A 21,906-nucleotide genomic window follows, 5' to 3' on the forward strand; every position below is an offset into this window, starting at 1 on the left:
ATCATCATTCGCGCCTATAAAACAACTCCTAGCATGGTTGCCTAAAGCGCCGAAGTACTCGATGACAAAATAGCAATCAACAGCAGTGAGTCTGCTAAACAGAGAAACAACCCAACTTTCAATTTCAGCAGCCTCACAACACACAACGACTCAAGTCCTCTCAGACATCACAATGATATCCTGGAACACAAGAGGTTTCAATCACCTTACAAGACCGGGCGAAGTCAATCTGTCGGAATTTGACATTATAATGCTACAAGAAACATGGCTGCTTGACAAACCAGGTATCAATGGTTTTTCTGTCATGGTTGCCCCTGCCAGCAAGGGTCGTCTGGGTCGCCCGTCCTCTGGTCTCTTGATAGCAGTCCAGAACGGAGTGGGTCTTTCAATCAAGAAACGACTGGCCGCTACTCAAAACCACCTAGCAGTCCTTGTTGAATGGGCTCCCTCTCTCGGTGCAAAGGCCGAGAAATACAAGAACAGAAACAAAAACCAAAACGAGACCCAATGGTTGGCCATAATCACCGCGTACTGGAACCCGCAGTCGATCATGGACGAGAAATTCCTCAACATCATCGAAACAGAGATAGATGGAATTTTGGCAGCCAAAGAAGGAGTACAAATAATTATAAGCGGCGACTTAAATGCTACGTGCCCAAAAAAGAGACAAAAAACCACCTACCTAAGAGAAAAAACCAAGGCTGAGTCACGAGGAGAGAAATGGCAGACACTGATGAATACCAGAAACCTCCATAACATCGAAGAGGCCCTCGTCCCATCAAACCCCATCCCGTCTTGGAAAAGAGGCGCGCAAAAGAGGACTATAGATTACATCTTCACACCCGAAGAGATGTTAGCAAGGATGACCTCATTCGAGATTCTGCGGACCGTTGAGAGCGATCACAACATTCTGAAAGCCAGCTGGCCGGTGGAGCATAGCACAAGAGTATTCCTGCCTGAAGCCCCGGAACCCACAGCTCAAGGAAACAGACTCAGACTTACAAGCGAAGGAATCAGAGAACTGACGAAAAAATACAGAGGTCAACAGTACAGAGAATCTGGGCCACCTAACCATCTAGCAGACTACCAACCTCTGCTAATTCTATACTACGTGAAACCACATTAAAAAAACTGGCCTTCAACCAACCCACTGCATGAGTATAACTTAGAGCTAGTACTCAGAAGACGAGAACTTCAGAAACTGAAGAGACAAGCGGCTAACTTAAAAACAAGCGACGCAGTGAAAATTTACTTGCAAGAGCAAAAAAGCTACAAATCCTGGCTAAGATTCCATCGATCGGCCTTATACCTACATGACGCTGAAGAAACTGGCGGACAAAAATTCCAGACCCTTTTGGCAGCTGATAAAAAAGTATGACAACCGAACATCCTCCTCAACATCAAACTGCGTCGGCGAGGTTGCCTGGACAACCCATTTCTCCACTATTTTCAAACTCCCCGAGCTGAATGCTCCCAAGACAACAGCGCCATTGGTTTACAATACTTGGGAGGACTTCTCCGACATTGAAGACATTAAATCCGCCATAAGAAGGCTAAAATCTTCAAGAGCCCCGGGTCCCGATGGAATTACCAACATCGGTTTGAAAAATCACCCGTCAGAATGGGCCTGCTTCATCAGCCAAGTCTTTCAGAATTGTACCCTGTCAAACTCGATTCCAGTCTCTTGGTCCACCTCAGTTGTCGCACCTATATACAAGAAAGGAGACAGGTCGGCCCCTGTAAACTACCACCCCATCACCTTGCTGGACACTATTGGAAAAATCTGCGGCTCGTTCCTACAAAGGAGCTTTCAAACAAGGGCAAAATCGGCTAACTGCAACAACCCGTTCCAAGCAGGCTTCATGAAAAACTGCGGAACTCAAGTCAACATCTTGATCCTTAGCATTCTGAAGAGCAAAATCATGGAAGGTTCTGGGAAGGTCTTTTTAGCTTTCATAGACCTTACCCAGGCTTTCGACCAAGTCGACAGAGAGAGGTTATGGTCCAAATTGTCCGCTTGGAATTGGCCGCCATCGCTACTGGAACCCATCAAAGCCCTTCACAAAGAAACCTCCATGCGAGTTAAACTGAACCACCAAGGCTTACTCTCGGAAGTCATTCCAACATTCCAAGGAGTCAAGCAGGGATGCCCCCTGGCTCCGGCCTTATTTATCTTCTTTTTGGGCGACTACAAAGAAAGTGCAAACCGAATAAGATCTTTTCCTCCAAAAATAGGCCAAACACCACTGGGTCGACTTCTCTACGCCAATGACATCATTCTCCTTGACCAGACAGAAAAAGGACTACAACGACAACTAGACAATCTGGCTTCATACATATCCGCTAACAATCTGGAGATTAACAAAGAAAAGACAAAAATCCTGATAATGGAAAAACCAAAAGGGAAGAAGTCAAAAAAGAAATCGACTTGGCACATCGAAAAAGCAGCCATGGAGGTTGTCAAGAACTACAAATACCTCGGTGTGATGATGGATAGCTCCAAATCAGAAGTCGCAATGCAGAAACATCTGTGGGAAAAAACACGAAAGCTAACAACACAAGCGCAGATCATCGACAGGAAGTATGGACGATTCTCTCTGTTACCGGTCCTGAAATTCTATAAAGGAAAAGTGGTCCCCTGTCTGGTCTATGGAGGAGATGCCCTGCCCACTCTTCCCACGGCGATTTGGGGAAAATTGGAGGGGTACTTCTGGCGGAAGGTACTCCAACTTCCTAATTCGACGCCGATCGCTGGGATCAGAAGAGAACTAGGCCTCAGATACCTGAAAGCAGCCAAAGAGGCCGGGGAAATGTCACTCTTCAGGAAAATTCTCATGCCTGATTCTCCTCCGCTCTACAACCTGATAAACACAGAAATGAACGAGTAATGCAAAATGCTGACCACATGGGCATCCAAACAAAGAATTTCCCTAGAAAACATTGCATGCACAGAAGAGACTTTGATCAGAAATCCAATAAAAATAAAAAAGAAAATGGACCAGGAGGACAGGATCGAAACCCACACAATTGCGGAAAAAAACAAACTCCTAAAACACCTACCTGCCCAACCGAAAAAACTGGATGCAACTCTCGAATTATTCAAAAGATTTCCAGACAGAGTCTTACGTGCAACTCTCCTCAGGGCTAGGCTGAACTTACTGCCAACCAACGAGGTCTGGGCCATAAGGGGCCTCTCTGCTACAAACCATTGTCGTCTGTGTAAGAGCCAATCTGAAAAAGAGTCAGTAAAACACCTCCTCTTAAGCTGCCCAAAGACCATCATATGGAGAAGATCATTTCTTGGCCCCCTATTGGAACCTTTTTCGCAATACGACGAAGAAGTGTGGTGGTCTCGCTTAATGAGTGGGTCTAGGACTTCGTGGTCCATAGCGACGGCAATAATTCTAAAAGCCGCCCTGGATGAATGCGCAAAGAAAGTCCCAGATCGCCTAACAGAAAACTCGACTGCATAAAGTAATGGTGGGAAACGAAAAGATAATCAGAAACTAAAAGAACACAAAAAAAAAAGAAAGAAAGGACACAAAGCAAACTACTTTGCAAAATCAAAAGATTGATAAAAGCAAAAGCAAAAACAAAAATATATATATAATTACATTACATTACATACATTACATTACAAGGAAAGAGAGGGGTCGTAGATGCTTTCTAAATAGCAAGTTCTAGAAGATATAGGAAGATGCAATGGGGGGAAGTAAATAGAGGAGGACAGATCTTAAAGGAAGCAATGAAAAAATAAGATCTACGTTTTCTTAGAATTCAGACCCAAAAAGCGGTAGGACATCCAAGAAGAGATTACCGAAAGGCAGGAGGAAAGGCTGTGATGAATGAAATTGTTAAAGGAGGAGAAAGAAAGAAGAATCTGGTTGTCATCAGCATAGAGGTGGGCCTGAAACCCAAAACTAGCAATAAGAGATTGGAGAGAAGAAGTGTAGAGAGTGAATAAGACAGGTCCAAGAACAGAGCTCTGAGGGACACTGTGAGAAAGGGGAAAGGGACATGAGGTCGAACCCTTCCAAGACACAGAGAAAGAACAGTTAGGGAGGTAAGGGGAAACTCAGTCTAGAACAGTACCAGAAAGACCGAAGGAAGAGAGAATAGAGAGTAAAGTGGGATGATCTACAGTGTCAAAAGCAGCACGGAGATTGGTGGCATGCATGACAAATAGAATTACAAACTGCCAGGGGTGTAGTTTCAGTAGAGAAACTGGAACGAAAACCAGATTATTGAGGAGGAAGTAGTTTGTGTAGGTTAAGATGAGAGAAAAGTGGTGAAGGGTCCAGACGTTCCAGGAGGGAAGGTACGGGAGGAGAGGGATTGGGCAAAAAGTGAAAGGATCTAAAGAGTCTAGGGTGGGTTTGTGAAGAAGAGGAACAACAGTGGCAAGCTTAAATGTGGAGGGAAAGGTACCTTAAAAGAGAGAAAGATTGAACAGAGCGTCGGTAAATGGGACAAGAGAAGGAAAAATAGATTTAACCACAGAAGCCAGAAGAGGATCTGAGCGAACTGCAGTAAGATGAGTCTGTGATATCAGAGCTTTAATGTCATCAGCAGAAATAGGTGAAAAAGAAGAACAGGAAGAGGAGACTGAGGAAGGAGAAACACATGATGAGGCTTGTTTTTTGTTTCCTTGCTTCTTGGCACATTGGCCTGTTTTACAATCTTGTCCCTATTAGTATTTTTTAATTTAATCCCCATGTTCAGAGAGCAAAGGTTTCCTTGGGAAATGTTCAATTTTTTTTCTCCAGCATCGAGCATGTCACTGTGTAGGACACCTGTGTGAAGAAATGACTACTGCCCTGCAGGAGTACAAGGATGAGTGGTGGCTACATCACCTGCTCATCCCTCACACTTATGCAAAACAACTGTGATACCAATCATAAAAATGAAACAGACACAGTCAAGAGATGTAACTCCTTTGGTTTGTGTGGTGTGCTGAGGGCAGGCTATAATCTCAAGAGGGATTTAAATGTGATGACAGTACTGACCGAACCATCAATAGCACAACAGTCCAAAATAAAGATTTGTCCAATTAAAGTTCTATAATTAAAGTTCTATAAAAGCTTTAGTTAATTACACCATATGGAATAAGTATACTAGAGAAACACTAACAAAAACCCACCCCCATGGAAAGAACACACAAAGTGAAGAATGTAAATGATGCAAGCACTCTGGGTATTGTACCAGGGATGAAAGGCAAATACATCACAACAATTTTACTAAAAGTATGTCTTTGTTGGGGAAAAGGTTCAAATGGGTGATTTAGCAGTTCCTAGGGCCCCAAAATTGGACCAAGGGGACTTGGGATTTACAATAGTACCTTTATCAATTTCTTGCAGTTCAACAGTGTTAAACCAGCTTCCTAACGTGGTTCCGAGTGGGTCAAACCAGGCTCAAATACAGTAAGTTGTGGGGAGAAAGCATGAAGTCTCGTTCAAGATGAAGCTTGTTGCGTTGTAATGAAGCCTTCCAAGAATGTGGGTTGATGAGGCCACCGGGATCGGTTCTATGTTCGAGCTTGGGCTGATGAAGACGATTCTGTTGTTGTGAAGAGCAGTTTGAGCAGGGTTCAGCTCCCCCATAATGGGTAGATGGGCGGTGATCTGCCTACCATCCAGCCATTAGGGAGGAGATGGCAAGGGTAGAACGAGATCTGCTTGCAGGAGCACACTTTCTCCCCCACAGTAATCCCTAGAATAAGAGCATGCCCAATGGGCCATATCTGGCTGGGGCATATGTCTCTCTCAGCCAGGCATGGATCACTGGGCTTACTGGCTAGGCCATTGCAGGGAGAGGGGTCACTCCTGCACAGCCTCTTCTCATTGCGCCTGATTGGAATCAGCAGAGCATTGAAGTTTCAGAGCCCCTGACAAGCGCAAGGCCTGCATGCCCAGGCTCCGAAACTTGATTCCAAGATTCCTGGTTCCTCGCACGGTGGAATCCTCGAGGCAAAGCAGCAGGAGGGATTGGCCCGAGCTGACAGGTAAGATAGAAAATGGTGTGCATTTAGTATGTATTTGGGTATGTCTGTGTATGTACTCTGCGTGAGAGAGAAGTACGGGTATCAGCCAGGGGTGGCTGGGAACCAGAAATGGCCCTGGCATGTTTTTCCCAAATTGACCCCATATTTCGACAACTAACGAGAGAGCACAGAAAGTGAGCCAATTAGGAGGAAGTAAGTTAGGGGATGTTTAGAATTGTTGTTATTATTAGAATCATCACTGCAGTAGTCAGTAACCACTGCAGGACTTTATCACATAAGTATACATCTTCCCTGGTGACAATCCTCAGGAGTAGCACCCCAATAGGGCCAATTACATTACATTATAGCCTACATATTGGAGTTACGACGGTGGTATCTTCACTTCATTATAATCTGTAGTTCTATAACCATTTTGCAAATGTCTTTTAGAGTTTGTCCAGTCTGAAATCAGTTTTTTTCTTTTCTCAATCTTGCAGGGTTTGGGATGCTTTCCTCTCAAATAAATGTATGTGGTGCAAATTATTCTAGAAGTTTTTACATACTTAGTATTAGGTTAATACCATTGAAACGCTATGATAGGTTATTTATAACGTGCTGAATAACCAGAAGTTTCTGAGCGGGGACCCAGGGATCGAACCTCTGTTGCTCCATGTCATCTTGCTTCCGAAGCGAGCATGTTGCCCCTAAGCTATCCTCCCAAGACAATGTTGCACAGTCCAGATGAACATCAGTGGTCAGTGATACACGAACTCAAGGCCCATTTATTATAGGGTAATATTGTGGGCACAGTCATAGTCAACCTATGCTTTACAGTTCCAGTGTTGGCATTTATTGTGGGCAGACGCATCGTGAAAATGTGTTGTAAAATGTTATTGGGTACTGTTTGTGACCTGAAATCTATTGGGTTGTTTATTTTGTTACTCTGCAGAACTAATTGTAAATTGTAAGGTGTTTTGCCAGATATGTTTGCAAAAAAATGTGCTGTAAAATTGCATCATTTGGACCCATTCTTTAAAAATATTGCTTGGGAAGAGGAACCCTCCAAAACCTCCTAGCTTAGTTTGGATTTTCTCGCCATGTCCCATAGCTCACAATAATTTGTTGAACATATTTATGCCCCACCACTGAAAAACATCACCAGCCGTCACTGGGTTTCAGATGTGTCAGTCCGAAGTCATATTCAGAGGCGTGCTTCTAGTTCAAGCCGGAGCAAGTGACACACTCAGATGGCATAGTACACTGTTGAACTAGTTTGAGGACACCCAACTGTGGTTTGAGGATATTTGAAGAAGTGCCAAAAGCAGCACCCGGGGACCTGGGTTTATGAAGGCTTTGTGGTTGATGATAGAATCAAGGAAATCAGCTAATTTATTTCTGGTTCTGTGTGTCACAATCAAGGGACTGAAGGGCAAAATTGGTTCTTGTACTTCCAACTCTGTGGTGGTTAGCTAGCACCTGCATGATTCCTTCACTTCCATAGTTGATCCTGGGTACCAGTGCAGCTTGCAGAGAAAGGCTGGTCTTGCTCCAATAACAGATCACCCCCAATGAACCCTGTGGATAGGTAGGGAGCCGAGCTTCATTCTTCATCAGAAGATCTGGCTTCAACTCCGTACTGGAGGACTCAGGAAAGGACTGCTCTCCCTGCTTGGCCCAAACAAATTCTTCCTGAGGTCCTGAAGGTCCAAAATGAATCAAGGAAGGAGTGGGAGATCCCTACCGTATAAGGCAAAATGTCACACAGGATTGGACGATACCCAATCTCTGTAGAGGTAACAAGTGACTTTTTTCTTCTGGGAACATACCCAAAGTGCTTTACTTGTGCATGAAATGTAGGAGACAGGGAGAGGAGCCCACAGATAACCAAGATGGAGGAATCCTTCTTCCCTTGTGTTCTGCTCTTCCTGACTGCCCAAACACACCCGTTCTTCAAACCTGTACTCCAAAGGCCTTTTGGTAAGCAACACCCTGTTATGAGGCTGGCCCTTTTGTATACAGTGTGCCAATTTGACACCTGTTTCCCAGGGGCACTCCCTTTGGAAGCTGTGCTGGTGAGAGATGTTATCTGACCCCACAAAGGCTCAAAATAAAGGCCCAGTCTTCCTGCCCACTGTTCTGCTTGGCAGTAGAGCCAAGCAGCTGGACTAGAATATGTGCAGCCGTTCTCTGACTAGGCAGCGATTAACAGTGTTGACATATATATGTTGCAAATCAGATTTGGCTTTTAATAATGATGTTAACTACTAGTCACTATACCAAAACTCAGGTATGGCTTTTATTTCCAGATTATCCTGCCACTGCAGTGGCTTTGCTGTCAACTGCAGCTGTCAAACAGGGCACCTGCTATCTCTGTACCCACTCTGTTCCACTGTAGAGGAGGAACTGCAGATGAGCATACAGATCTAGCAGGGCATAGGTGTGCACTATGCTGTCAGCAAATCGTTTAATGAAGGGGGTATATTTAGAAGACCACCCTTTCTGAAATGGATTACCCACTTAATTGTATTCATAAAAAACATTAACAAAGCCAGCGGTTTCAAACTCTTGCCAGATGTGAAGTTGTATGTCATGATGGTGTATCCTAAATTATGTTAAACTGCACATGCAAAGGCTGCAAACCGTTGCTTCGTTTTTTAAAGCAAACATGCTTTTTAATATAATTTTCAGTGTTCTCCAGTTGCACCTTATCCCAGGTACATTCATATAGGGCTGAATTAAACTGCCATGTGTTGCTGTATGCAGTGCTTTAAGAGGGAGCTGAAATCGAGGGGGGACCTCTGACAAGAGGCATGATATTTGCTGTGACATCATTCTTGCATTCCACATGTAAATCCGTGCAGGCCAATTATCAGAGTCCCTTTCCACTAATCCAAATTGGTCCTATTATCCAAATTGCGGTACCTTTATTAGCTCTAAAGTCCCTTAACGGGTCCCGTCCATAACGCCTGGCAAAGGAAGGGACCCGCTAAGGGAACTCGGAATAGGGCGCAAAGGGATTACCGGCACCGGTGTCCTTACCGGTGCCCGGTATCCCTTTGCGCCCAACTCGTAATGAGGCCCATGATGTTCATCTGCATCTTTTCCTTAGCACACATACTGTTCATCAGCATCTTTTGAGTACTTACAGCGTTGCTGCTGCTAACAACGGTGACACTGTTGAGGCACGTCTCCATGTCCGTCTGGCCACACTTTTTCAATTCTCCCAAAATAATGAACGATTTGTTTTCACATTGCTTTAAAATTAAAACAGAAAGACAAAGTTACAGCCGGTTGGGGAGGGGTGGGCTTCGATATCAAAGCATTTCATGCAAGGGGGACATGTGTAATTGGCAGAGAACCTGTGATGCTCATGCTGTGGAGCAGCGAGCACGTGGCTTTTAAAGGCATATGACAGGTAAGGATTCATGTTCTTTAGTCTATGAACATTTCCATTCATTTGCATTGCAAGCAGGGCAGAACTTTTTCTTCCAAACATTACTTCTTTTGGACTTGATGTCCCTTCCACCTTACCCTGGTGATCATGAGTAGGCACAAGTGCTGTCAGAGTTTCTTTGTGTCTATGTATTTCAATTTGTTGAACTACCCTTGTTGCTGTGTTTCGTATTTGATCACACCTTACTTATTGTTCTACCAAGTCACACCGCCATGCCGGTGTGGTTTGACCATGACATTTCAGCCTATTCCGAGCTGGTGGAGACAGTGATAGGCTCTGCACAATTGTATGGTTGCTTGGGCCTGCAACAATTTTGTATAGGATAACAGAAGAGCGCTCCATTTTTATGGAGCAGCACACCCAGTGGACCAGGGATAGGGTTGAAAGAGCACAATGCAGGAGGACTTGTTGATGCTCACCGGGAACAATTAGAGAGAGCTATGCACAAGCGACTGGATGCAGTTGAAGGACGAGGACTTGTCCTCTAGTGACAATGAAGGACTGGAGTTGGTGGGAGGGGCTTGAAATGATTCCTACCTCCCTGGTTCTCTAAGCTAGCCTTAGTGGGCAGCAGGGGTGTTGGAGGTCCAAATGGAATTCATCAGTGATCCCTTTCCTTCTTCTTATGGCACTTACTCCCCTGTGATGTCACTTAACCACTTGCTCTTTTCTCGGTCAGACCAATCTGTTTAGAAGCACGCGTCTCAATATCTGGAGCTAGATATAGGTATATATTTGCTGTAGCCCCTACTTACCTTTGGCAGAAGAGCTGCCAGACATAATAGGCTGGCTGGACTAGTTTGGCATGTCTGGGTGGGATTCTTCCACCTAACATGTATGAACCCCCTCTGACACCAGACAAATGGCGACTTTCATTGCTGCCCTCATTCCTCAACAGATACTTTTGTCAAGGTTTGACTCATCTAGACTTTGGCCATCAAGTCCTTCATTTTGGACTTGAATTGCATTTGCGTGGCTATCCCCCAAACCCCAGGCCCCATGCATTTGGATGGGGATAGTTGGAGTCAGCCTCTCTGTCCTTGTCTTTGCATCCCTGCCTATGGCTGTCTTCCCCACTCTTGCAATGGTTTATGTTTCTGTCTTTCATTCTCTCTGTTTTGCTTTATTACTTTCCAAACTCTTGTGCAGAGAAGTCCCTTGTGGGTTGATGTGTTTGCGCCCTTACAAAAATAAATTGCAACTGGAGCTATACAGACACATTAACATCTTGATACCAAAACAGTTACAGTACATGGTGATAAGCATGTGACCAATTATGCACACACATTTGTGTTAATGTGAAATGTTATTTTTCTGTATACCCAAATATGTTATTAGGTACATTTTACAAACACATGTGTTACAGTATACACAAATGTACTAAAATCTACAGGAGCTCATACAAAAATCTGCAGTTCAAAAGTCATTGTACTAATACTTGAGAGTGAGACAAACATAGAAATCCACAAAGCACCCAGAAGCCTGAGCTTTACAGAGCAAGTGATGATTTGGAGGTGGAATGAAAAGTGCAAGGATAAATTCAAAGGATTGCAACAAGCATTTCACAGGAATAGTTGTGGAATGTTTTGGAGAAAAAATAAATAAGGTCAATTTTGTAAAAATGATCACTAAATGCCCTCCTAATGTTTTCTTGGAAGAGTTCTCTATAACTCTCATGTTAATGTCCACACAATATTCGAGATGATGAAATGATAAAGTGAAATTTCAATAATAAACGTTTTCTATACCATGTAAATTCCTGCAGACTTTCCAAAAGTCCTCTGGGCATTTCTATGGATAGTTTCACAGAAATTCGTGTGGAAAATGTCCTTGGAATTGAAAAGAATGCTAAAGTGACATACAATCTCAAATAACTGTTTGAAAATCCATCCTTGCCTTCCAAGTAGACTGAAATGTCACCGGTAACTCCCATTAAAACGCGCATCAGGCATTCTATCTGAGAACTTGGCAATCTTTGGGGAGGTGACAGCCTCTGGAAGCATTAACCGCCCAAGAACGTACATTGCTCAAGACACACTTGTGGCTACTCCCACACATATAAGGTGAGGTGTATGTGGTTCAAGATAAAGAATTTTGAAGATAACTATCTCCCCTTTGACAGTCATCATTAAATGGATATATTTATTTTATTTATTTATTGTTCACTTGCTAGGTGCCTATAAAGCAAGTAAATACCATTTCAAAGCGCCCAAAGGGCAAAGGGAAGGAACAAGGGAGTGAAACACATTAATAAACACAACAAATATATATATTTTTTAAACTAAGGGGGAAAAAGGGAGAAAAAGGATGAACCTACTATGGCTTGTGAGTATTCAGAACGTGCAAGTGCAGCAAGGAAGAAGGAAGGGGGGAAGTGCTAAAGTGTCCGGGCTCGTGGGTGAGCCACAGATAAGTGCATGGTAGAGGTGCATTGTGAGGAGAGTGCTGCACAACCTGGGGCCGCGATGGGTAAGTGTGAGCCTCCAAGATGGAGAGAGTGCAAGGGCAAGTGCTGAGGGCAAACAGGTGCTGGGACGATTGGGTGTGGGAGGTCAGGGGCCCTGAGGATGCATGAGGGCCCAGGACACCAATCACAGCAGCTGTGCAATTTAGCAGAGGAGAGAAGAAGGGAAGGAGGCAGTAAAGAGGAAAGTCTTGATGGAGCTTCCTGAATTTAACAAAGTCTTGCTAAAGGCACATAGAGAGGGGGAGGCTGTTCCATAGGAGGGAGCCAGTGGAGGAGAGTGATCGACCACCTAATCTCTAGCGAAACACTTTACACACAGAGAGTTGGTGCCAGAAGAACGTAATGGTCTAGAGGGAGAGTATTTAGTGAGAAAAAGTCAAAGATAATGTGGTCCCTGGGCCCAGACAGCCTTGTGGATGATACAGAGGGATTTTAATTTAATCTGTGCAGCAACTAGGAGTCAATTAAGACGTTTTAGGGCAGGAGAGATGCAGTCCCTGGGCTTAAGGCCAAGGATAAGTCTCACTGCCCTATTCTGGATTAACTGGAGCGGTCGCAGAGTGGAAGAAGGTAGATTCGGGAAGATATTAGATGTGTTCCATGTAAATGCGCTGGCATAAAGTCATTATAATGAGACAAAACAGAACTCTATGATCACAGTGTTTATTCCAAAATCAATACTGTAGTTGCTGACACGTGCTTCGACAACATCAGTCTTGCTGAAGGCACAGAATGTTATCCAATATTAAGGTTAATCTAGACCAATAGGCCCTATTCAGTTTTTAGCAGATTTCTGATTGTTGAGGTCAAGTCTTGTTGCAAGTCAAGCGGCGTCTGGTATTATGAAAAAGCTCACTTGATTTGAGTACATGGCGGGATTGTCCTTGATTCAATTCGTGTTACCTTTCATCATGTCAGGTCCACTTTGCAAGTGTCCCTGCCTTTGCCGGCCATAAAAACTCAATGGGGCCTATTGGTCTAGATTAACCTTAATATTCGGACAGATACTGTGCCTTGAAAAAGACCGATGTGGTTGAAACACGTGTTTATTTTGGAATAAACACTGTGATCATAGAGTTCTGTTTCGTTTCATTATAATGGCTTTATGACAGCGCATGTACATGGAACACATCTTATTTCTTTACTGTCACTTTAGGTAGGGGTAGCCTACAGTTCCATAGACTGCAGCTGTCAAGGAATTTGACATCATCTCTTTTCACCACAGCCACAGTGCACTTTTACCTGGTCACCTCAAACATACATGTAAATTCAGGAAGAGGCTATTGCAATAGTCAAGCCAACATACATGTAAATTCAGGAAGAGGCTATTGCAATAGTCAAGCCTAGAGAGAACCAGGGCTCAAGTAACATTGATCCTCTGGGGGAAAGTGAGAAAAGGAAGAATTCCTTTGAGAAGGAAGAGCTGAAAGTGGGATTTCTTCGCAGTGTCCTGAGTGTGAAGGAGCAAGGAGAGAGAGGAGTCGAACATTACTCCAAGGTTTATGGCTTCAGAGAAAGGAGCACGGGGAGAGCCTGTGGAGGAAGGCCAGAGTGAGGGTAAGAAGGAGGGAACATGGGTCCCAATGGAAAGGATCTCAGTTTTACAGGCGTTGAGGCAGAGATTATTGGCGGTGCACCAGGACTGGATGGCAGATAGGGATGATGGAAGGTGCAAAAGGGTCAGTATTGCCATATGTTTAACCATATGTTTAACATTGAACACATTTTCTTCAATAAAGCTCACTTTAATCAAGCCTTACCAACAAACTTTGCACTCATAGTGCCTGCCAGTGTTTTTTCAATGCAGTGCTCTGAGAGTTAATTACTTAATTGGAGTTGTAAAACTGCTACTTGTATAATCAAAATGTCTTAATGAGGTCTTCGTTCAGCCACTCGATTTATAAGCACTATGAGTATCCTTCACTGAAGTCCTATTAAAAACAAATATTGGCAAAGCCAACCATTTTGACATACGTATAAGTGTTAGGCATTTGCCAGGCAGTGCTATTTGATGCCCAGATGCTCGTACCGATTTGCACCTGCTATAATCATTGGACAGTTAATACCACTACGACTGCGCCTGGAAAGTGCCTTTTCCATGCCTACACGAAAGCCCAAACTGTTGGCTTTGCCAATGCTTGTTTCCCATTGCTTCCTATGGTCTATCCTGAATTAACCCTTTAAGTGCCATGGGTATTTCCCCCCAGTGCCAGGACCTTTTTTGGTGATTTCGGTATGTGGCCAATCAATGGCTTGTAACTTTTTTGTTACATTAGATATCTCGGCCAAATTTGGCTCCTTTTTTCCCACATGTAGGCGGTGGTAACCCCACCCAGGAATCATAGGTTGCTGTGGGGGGGGGTGAGCGAAAATAAGCAAAAAGCACAAACATTTCGGGTTTTTTCAAAGAATGCCAATAAAATGAAGTACAAAGAAGCCTGTGGTTTTTTCCTAGTCAGAGCTAGGAACAAATGGTTTGCTGTGCTGAATTCCCCAATTTCCTGAATTTCAAGAACAGGTTGAGTGGAAACGAAAAAAATATATTTTTATGTGGTTATCAACTGTTTTGTGAGAGGTAGGCGATTTTGGCCATTTTTGCCAATTGGACATACATGGACGGAATGGAAGAAAAGGGTAGGAAAGCCGAATTGGAGGACAGAAAGGCATATATTTCTGAAAAGTAGACAAAATTCCAAGCTTAGGAAGGGGTGATTTGCATAGGTGGGGCAACAACTAGGTGGGGGAAAATGCCATAGATTGGGGGAAAAGCGGGAAAATGACCGAAAAAAAGGTATGTGTTGGACATGGTTGGCTTGGTACAGCAATGGCTTCTATGAATTTTGAGAAAAGCAATGCTCCGCTACATTCCCCCGATTCTTGCAGTTAGGAAAGCACACATTTTTTGTAGTGTTTTACAAAACAAGCAATACCACAAGCCAAACACTGAGCCATGGTAAACACGAGTTTTATGCTGATGGCCTGAACAGATGCACTTTGCATGTGTAAATTGGGAAAACCAATGTGGTGAGGAATGGCAAGAAACAATTTTTTGAAAGAGCACAGGCAGGCCTTTTCAAGGGATGGTGACTTGTGCAGGTTACAAAGTGTATGGTGCCTAAACAGCGACTAAATGTAGGTCACATTTGGGAAATGAAAGGGTTGTGTGACAAAGGGCACATGACCTACTGTCCTGCGTTCCCACAGGTGTCCCAATGAAAAAGGTACCTCACATGTGTGGGTGCACCTACCTGGCTGCAAAGGGGAAAGCCTAAAACAAAGGTAACCCCAAGTCTGTTTCGACACCTGAATCTGACACTTTCTCCAGACAAGCACAACATACAGATATGTGCCTCGGGTGTCCAAGCCACCAAGGAAAACAGGGAACCCCATGCATTTCCGAAAAGGGGACACCTGTGGGAATCTGCAGAGGTATGATTTGTGCAAATCGGCCCTGAACGTATTACCCAGACACCCCTGCAAAGTTTGAAATGTGGGAAAAAAACGCATTTTCCGCACATTTCACTCGGTGCACCCATTGAAACATGCCGCCAGCAACACATGGCCTACCGTCCCGCGTTCCCACAGGTGTCCCGATGAAAACGTACCTCACATGTGTGGGTGCACCTACCTGGGTGCCAAGGGGAAAGCCTAAAACACAGGTAACCCCAAGTCTGTTTCGACACCTGAATTTGACACTTTCTCCAGACAAGCACAACATACAGATATGGGCCGCGGGTGTCCAAGCCACCAAGGAAAACAGGGAACCCCATGCATTTCCGAAAAGAGGACACCCGTAGGAATCCGCAGAGGTATGATTGGCGCAAATCGGCCCAGAATGTATTACCCAGACACCCCCGCAAAGTCCGAAATGTGGGGGAAAAAAAAGGATTTTCCGCACATTTCACTTGGCGCACCCATCTAAACACGCCGCCAACAACACATGGCCTACCCTCCCGCGTTCCCAAAGATGTCCTGATGAAAACAGTACCTCACATGTGTGGGTGCACCTACCTGGGCGCCAAGGGGAAGCCTAAAACACAGGTAACCCCAAGTCTGTTTCGACACCTGAATTTGACACTTTCTCCAGACAAGCAGAACATACAGATATGGGCCTCGGGTGTCCAAGCCACCAAGGAAAACAGGGAACCCCATGCATTTCCGAAAAGGGGACACTCGTGGGAATCCGCAGAGGTATGATTTGCACAAATCGGCCCAGAATTTATTACCCAGACACCCCCGCAAAGTCCGAAATGTGGGAAATAAATGCATTTTCCGCACATTTCACTCGGCGCACCCATCTAAACACGCCGCCAACAACACATGGCCTACCGTCCCGCGTTCCCACAGGAGTCCCGATGAAAACGCCGCCAACAACACATGGCCTACTGTCCCGCGTTCCCACAGGTGTCCCGTTGAAAACGGTACCTTACATGTGTGGGTGCACCTACTTGGGCGCCAAGGGGAAAGCCTAAAACACAGGTAACCCCAAGTCTGTTTCGACACCTGAATTTGACACTTTCTCCAGACAAGCACAACATACAGATATGGGCCTCGGGTGTCCAAGCCACCAAGGAAAACAGGGCACCCCACGCATTTCCAAAAAGAGGACACCCGTGGAAATCCGCAGAGGTATGATTTGCGCAAATCGGCCCAGAATTTATTACCAGACACCCCCGCAAAGTCCCAAATGTGGGGGGAAAAACGCGTCTTCCGCACATTTCACTCGGCGCACCCATCGAAACACGCCGCCAACAACACATGGCCTACTGTCCCGCGTTCCCACAGGTGTCCCGGTGAAAACAGTATCTCATATGTGTGGGTGCACCTATCTGGGCGCCAAGGAAGGGGAAAGCCTAAAACACAGGTAACCCCAAGTCTGTTTCGATACCTGAATTTGACACTTTCTCCAGACAAGCACAACATACAGATATGGGCCTCGGGTGTCCAAGCCACCAAGGAAAACAGGGAACCCCATGCATTTCCGAAAAGAGGACACCCGTGGGAATCCGCAGAGGTATGATTTGCGCAAATCGGCCCAGAATTTATTACGCAGACACGCCTGCAAAGTCCGAAATGTGGGGAAAAAAATGCTTTTTCCGCACATTTCACTCGGCGCACCCTTCGAAACACGCTGCCAACAACACATGCCCTACCGTCCCGCATTCCCACAGGTGTCCTGATGAAAACGGTACCTCACATGTGTGGGTGCACCTACCTGGGCGCCAAGGGTAAAGCCTAAAACACAGGTAACCCCAAGTCTGTTTCGACACCTGAATTTGACACTTTCTCCAGACAAGCACAACATACAGATATGGATGGGCCTTGGGTGTCCAAGCCACCAAGGAAAACAGGGAACCCCATGCATTTCCGAAAAGAGGACACCCGTGGGAATCTGCAGAGGTATTATTTGCGCAAATCGGGCCCGAATTTATTACCCAGACACCCCCGCAAAGTCCGAAATGTGGGGAAAAAAACGAATTTTCCCCACATTTCACTCGCCGCACCCATCGAAACACACTGCCAACCACACATGGCCTACCGTCCCGCGTTCCCACACTGTCCTGATGAAAACAGTACCTCACATGTGTGGGTGCACCTAGCTGGGCACCAGGGGGAAAGCCTAAAACACAGGTAACGCCAAGTCTGTTTTCACACCTGAATTTCACACTCTCACATCATACAGATTTGGGTCTCGGGATGTCCAAGCCACCAAGGAAAACAGGGAACCCCCTGCATTTCCGAAAAGAGGACACACGTGGGAATCCGCAGAGGTATGCTTTGCGCAAATCGGCCCAGAATTTATTACCCAGACACCCCTGCAAAATCCGAAATGTGGGGAAAAAAATGCATTTTCCGCACATTTCACTCGGCTCACCCATCGAATCACACCACCAACAACACATGGCCTACCGTCCCATGTTCCCACAGCTGTCTCGATGAAAACAGTACCTCACATGTGTGGGTGCACCTACCTGGGCCCCAAGGGGAAAGCCTAAAACACAGGTAACCCCAAGTCTGTTTTGACACCTGAATTTCACACTTTCTCCAGACAAGCACAACATACAGATATGGGCCTCGGGTGTACAGCCACCAAGGAAAACAGGGAACCCCATGCATTTCCAAAAAGAAAACCCCTGTGGGAATCCGCAGAGGTATGATTTGCACAAATCGGCCCAGAATGTATTACCAAGGAGCCCTGGCAAAGTCTGAAATGTGCTGAAAAAACCCACATTTTTCACTTTGTCAGGGGTTCTAGGTAAAACATTCTGGTCCGCTTCGCGCAATTTGGACCTCTGTGGATTCCTACTGGTGCCCTCTTTTCAGAAATGCATGGGGTTCTCATTTTTCCTTGGTGGCTTGGACACCCTATGCCCAAATCTGTAGGTTATCTCCCCAAACCCTTTTGTGGTTATCAGTGGGTTAGCATTTTCCCTTTGCGGCTAGATTGGTGAACCCACTTTTTCGTTGGGACACCTGGGGGAAGGCAGGAAGGTATGACATCTGTTGTTGGCAGAGTGTTTTGGTGGTTGAGCAGAGTGAAATGTCTGGAAATTGTGTTTTTTACCTACAGATTTGGGCCTAGGGTGTCGAAGCCAGCAAGGAAAACAGGGAACCCCATGCATTTCCCAAAAGAGGACAACCGTGGGAATCCACAGATGTCTGCCTTGTGCAAATTGCCCTAGTTTTTATTAGCCACAATCCCCGACAAAGTGTGATATTTGGTGGGGAAAGAACAACATGTTCACTTTGTATGGGGTTCTGGGTAATAAATTCTGGGCCGCTTTGAGCAAGTCAGACCTCTGTGCATTCCAATGGGTGTCCTCTTTTGGGAAATGCATGGGGTTCCCTGTTTTCCTTGCTGGCTTCGACACCCTAGGCCCAAATCTGTAGGTTGCCCACATGAACAAATTGTGCTATGGCGAAAGGCTTGGGGTTACCAGCGGGTTACCCTTTCCCTTTTGCGCCCCCAGTAGGTGCACCCACACATGTGAGGTACCTGTTTTGTCGGGACACCTGTGGGAATGCGAGAAGGTATGTTGTTGGCGACGTGTTTCGGTGAGTGGACACAGGGAAATGTCACTGAAATTGGCTGGAAATGAAGACAATTCTCAGACATTTCGCTCTGACCACCCACCGAAACACACTGCCAACAACACATGGCCTACCTTCCGCATCCCCACACGTATCCCGATGAAAATGGTACCTCACATGTGTGGGTGCACCTACAGGGGTCGCAAAAGGAATAGGGTAACCCACTGGGAACCCCAAGCCTTTCACCACTGCCCATTTTGTTCATGTGGGTAACCTACAGATTTAGGCCTAGGGTGTCGAAGCCAGCAAGGAAAACAGGGAACCCCATGCTTTTCCCAAAAGAGGACACCCATGGGAATCCAAACATGGCCAAATTGGAGGGCCGGCCCATCTCATGTAGCCCTCCCCAGGGGCAGATAAGGGGGGGGGCTGTCCTGCATTCCTCCCTGGGCTGAGGCGTCCATTCCTAGGAGCAAATATCTGGTGCCAGGGAGGGCTGCATGACATGCCACCCACTCCATTGTGGCTGGGGGGAGGGGGTCAATGCCCCATCCCATTAGAAAATTCCCAGGCCCTTTGGGGTACCCCACAGCCCCCCTAAAAAGCATTCCACCATTTTCACTTTTTTCCTTTGGTAACTCAACTCCCATTGGTGCAGAGAGGCACATTGATGTGCCAATCTGGCGCCGGGGTGCTGAAACCTTACTGCCCCACCCACTGGGGGCCTGTCCCACCATTTTTGGGAGCCCTCTCCCCCCCACTCCAATTAGAGGGGGGTGTACCTCACGCAGCCTTTTGTAGGAGGCCCAGGAAGGCCTGCATGAGGGGCCCCCGCCACCCATTTGGAGTGCGGGGTGAGAGGGCCCACAAAAATTGTGGGACAGGCCCCCCAGTGGGTGGGGCAGTAAGGTTTGGGTACCCCGGGGCCAGATTGGCACACCAATGTGCCCCTGTGCACCAAGGCAAGTTTCGTAAACAAAGAAAAAAATGGAAAATGGTGGAACGCATTTTATGGGGGGCTGTGGGGCACCCCAAAGGGACGGGGAATTTTCTAATGGGACGGGGTAGTGACCCCGTCTCCCCCACCCGCAATGGAGTGGGTGCCATGTCATGCAGCCCTCCCTAGGACCACATATCTGCTCCTAGGAAGGGACGCCTGATCCCAGGGAGGAGTGCAGGACAGTCCCCCAACATATCTGCCCCTGGGGAGGGCTACATGAGATGGCCCACCCCTCCAATTGGGGTGGGGGTGGAGAGGTGCACCCCCCTTCACATTAGAACATTTCACGGGGGTCTAGGGGGCCCCTCCGCCCATGCTAAAGGGCAGCCTGCCATTTTTAATTATTTTCTTTGTTTACTATACCTGCCTTGGCGCAGAGGGGCACATTGGTGTGCCAATCTGGTGCCAGGGTGCCCAAACCCCATCCATTTGGGGTGAGGGGGAGAGGGCCCCCAAAAATGGTGGGACAGGCCCCCCAGTGGGTGGGGCAGTAAGGTTTGGGCACCCTGGTGCCAGATTGGCACACCAACGTGCCCCTCTGTACCAAGACACTTGGTGTGGGAGGGGGAGAGCCACCACCATTTCAGGGGGGCAAAAAAATCCCAGGCCCTCCTACCCCCACCCCCATCCCCATTGCTTTCCGTTTATTTTTTGTTTATTTTGTTTTATTCTTTTTGTCCCCTTCCCTGGGGGCAGATGATCAGCCATCTGCCCCCAGGGTTGTACACATATGTGCCCCCATGCTTTGGGGGGTGGGGGGATGAGGGCTGCTTACTGTAAGCAGCCCCCACCTACCCCCACATTCAAAGACATACCTGTGACTAGTGGGCATTGCTGCCCGTGCATCGAGCGCTCTGTGCCCAATCCGTGTGCAGCAATGCTGTCAGAAAGGGTGTTATTGGAAAGGGGAGAGTCTCCCCTTTCCAATGACACTTTTTACGACAAAGTCCGTGGTGGCTAGGGCCCCCAAACCCCCTCCCCCTTCCCATCTTTTTTTTTTATTTTGCTTTTTTTTGTTATGCAGAGGGTCACCTGTCTGTCCCCAGGGGTCATTATATATGTGCCCCCATACTTTGGGGGCTGGGGGGTATGGGCTGCTTACTGTAAGCAGCCCCCTTCCCCCCACATCACAAACATTTCCCTAGTGTCTAATGGGCATTGCTGCCCGCGCATCGAGCGCCCAGCGCCACACAGGGTGTCGTTGGAAAGGGGAGGATCTCCCCTTTCCAACGACACCTCCCCCGATCTCCGGCTTGAAACACAGCCAGAGATCGAGGGGGGGGAAAGGTGAACACTCACCTTATATTTTCACCACAGCAGCCGAAAATGGCTGCTGCAGTGATTTTACTTTCAGTTTCACGCCGACGTGCTTTACGCACGCCGACGTGAAATTGAAGGTAATCCAGCCCCCTGGCAGTGAGGGGGGACCTCCCCCTCACATAGCCCGGGGGTTGGATTACAGTTTGAGTGATCCCTGCTCAAAACAAGGTGCCAAAAAGGACAAGCTATCTCGTCCTTGGCACTGCACATGCAATTCCAAGGACAAGATAGCTCGTCCTTGGCACTGTAGGGGTTAATCTATTTAATCTTTAATAGTGAACCACTTCATCTTCTGGTCATTCTGTATCTCTATTCCCCGTATTTTCCTGCAGATACTCAAAAACTTACAATGATATTCCCTGCCACTCACCCAACATTATTAGGAGTGATGTTATATGAAGCCCAGAGTAAAACAACAGATTCTTTTTGATTGCTGGAACTGCAAGACATACTTCATTTCTCTTTTCTTGTGGGATGTGTTTAGGTCGATGTGGTGAATGAACATTACAGTAACATGGCTACTGATCTTTGTCTCATGTTACTGAACACAGATCCATAAATTGTGCTACCAGTTACCGATTTGTGTATGTACAAACACATCACAAATCTATAGAAATGACACAGTTGACACATTTGATTAGACCAACATATAA

At 46.3% G+C, this 21,906-nt stretch overlaps 1 protein-coding gene across 1 annotated transcript in view; it reads right to left on the reverse strand.

Moving 5' to 3' along the window:
- The window catches only part of LOC138503896 (mucin-2-like), a 577,632-nt gene that overhangs the window by 171,498 nt on the left and 384,228 nt on the right, over nucleotides 1-21,906 (reverse strand). The window contains exon 11 of the mRNA XM_069623967.1: nucleotides 9,127-9,234. Within this exon, the coding sequence (XP_069480068.1) occupies nucleotides 9,127-9,234 (108 nt within the window). The remainder of the gene's footprint in view (nucleotides 1-9,126; nucleotides 9,235-21,906) is intronic.

Source organism: Ambystoma mexicanum, chromosome 11 (assembly GCF_040938575.1).
Source record: "Ambystoma mexicanum isolate Mex_15411 chromosome 11, UKY_AmexF1_1, whole genome shotgun sequence".
In the NCBI taxonomy this organism is placed as follows: Eukaryota; Metazoa; Chordata; class Amphibia; order Caudata; family Ambystomatidae; genus Ambystoma; species Ambystoma mexicanum.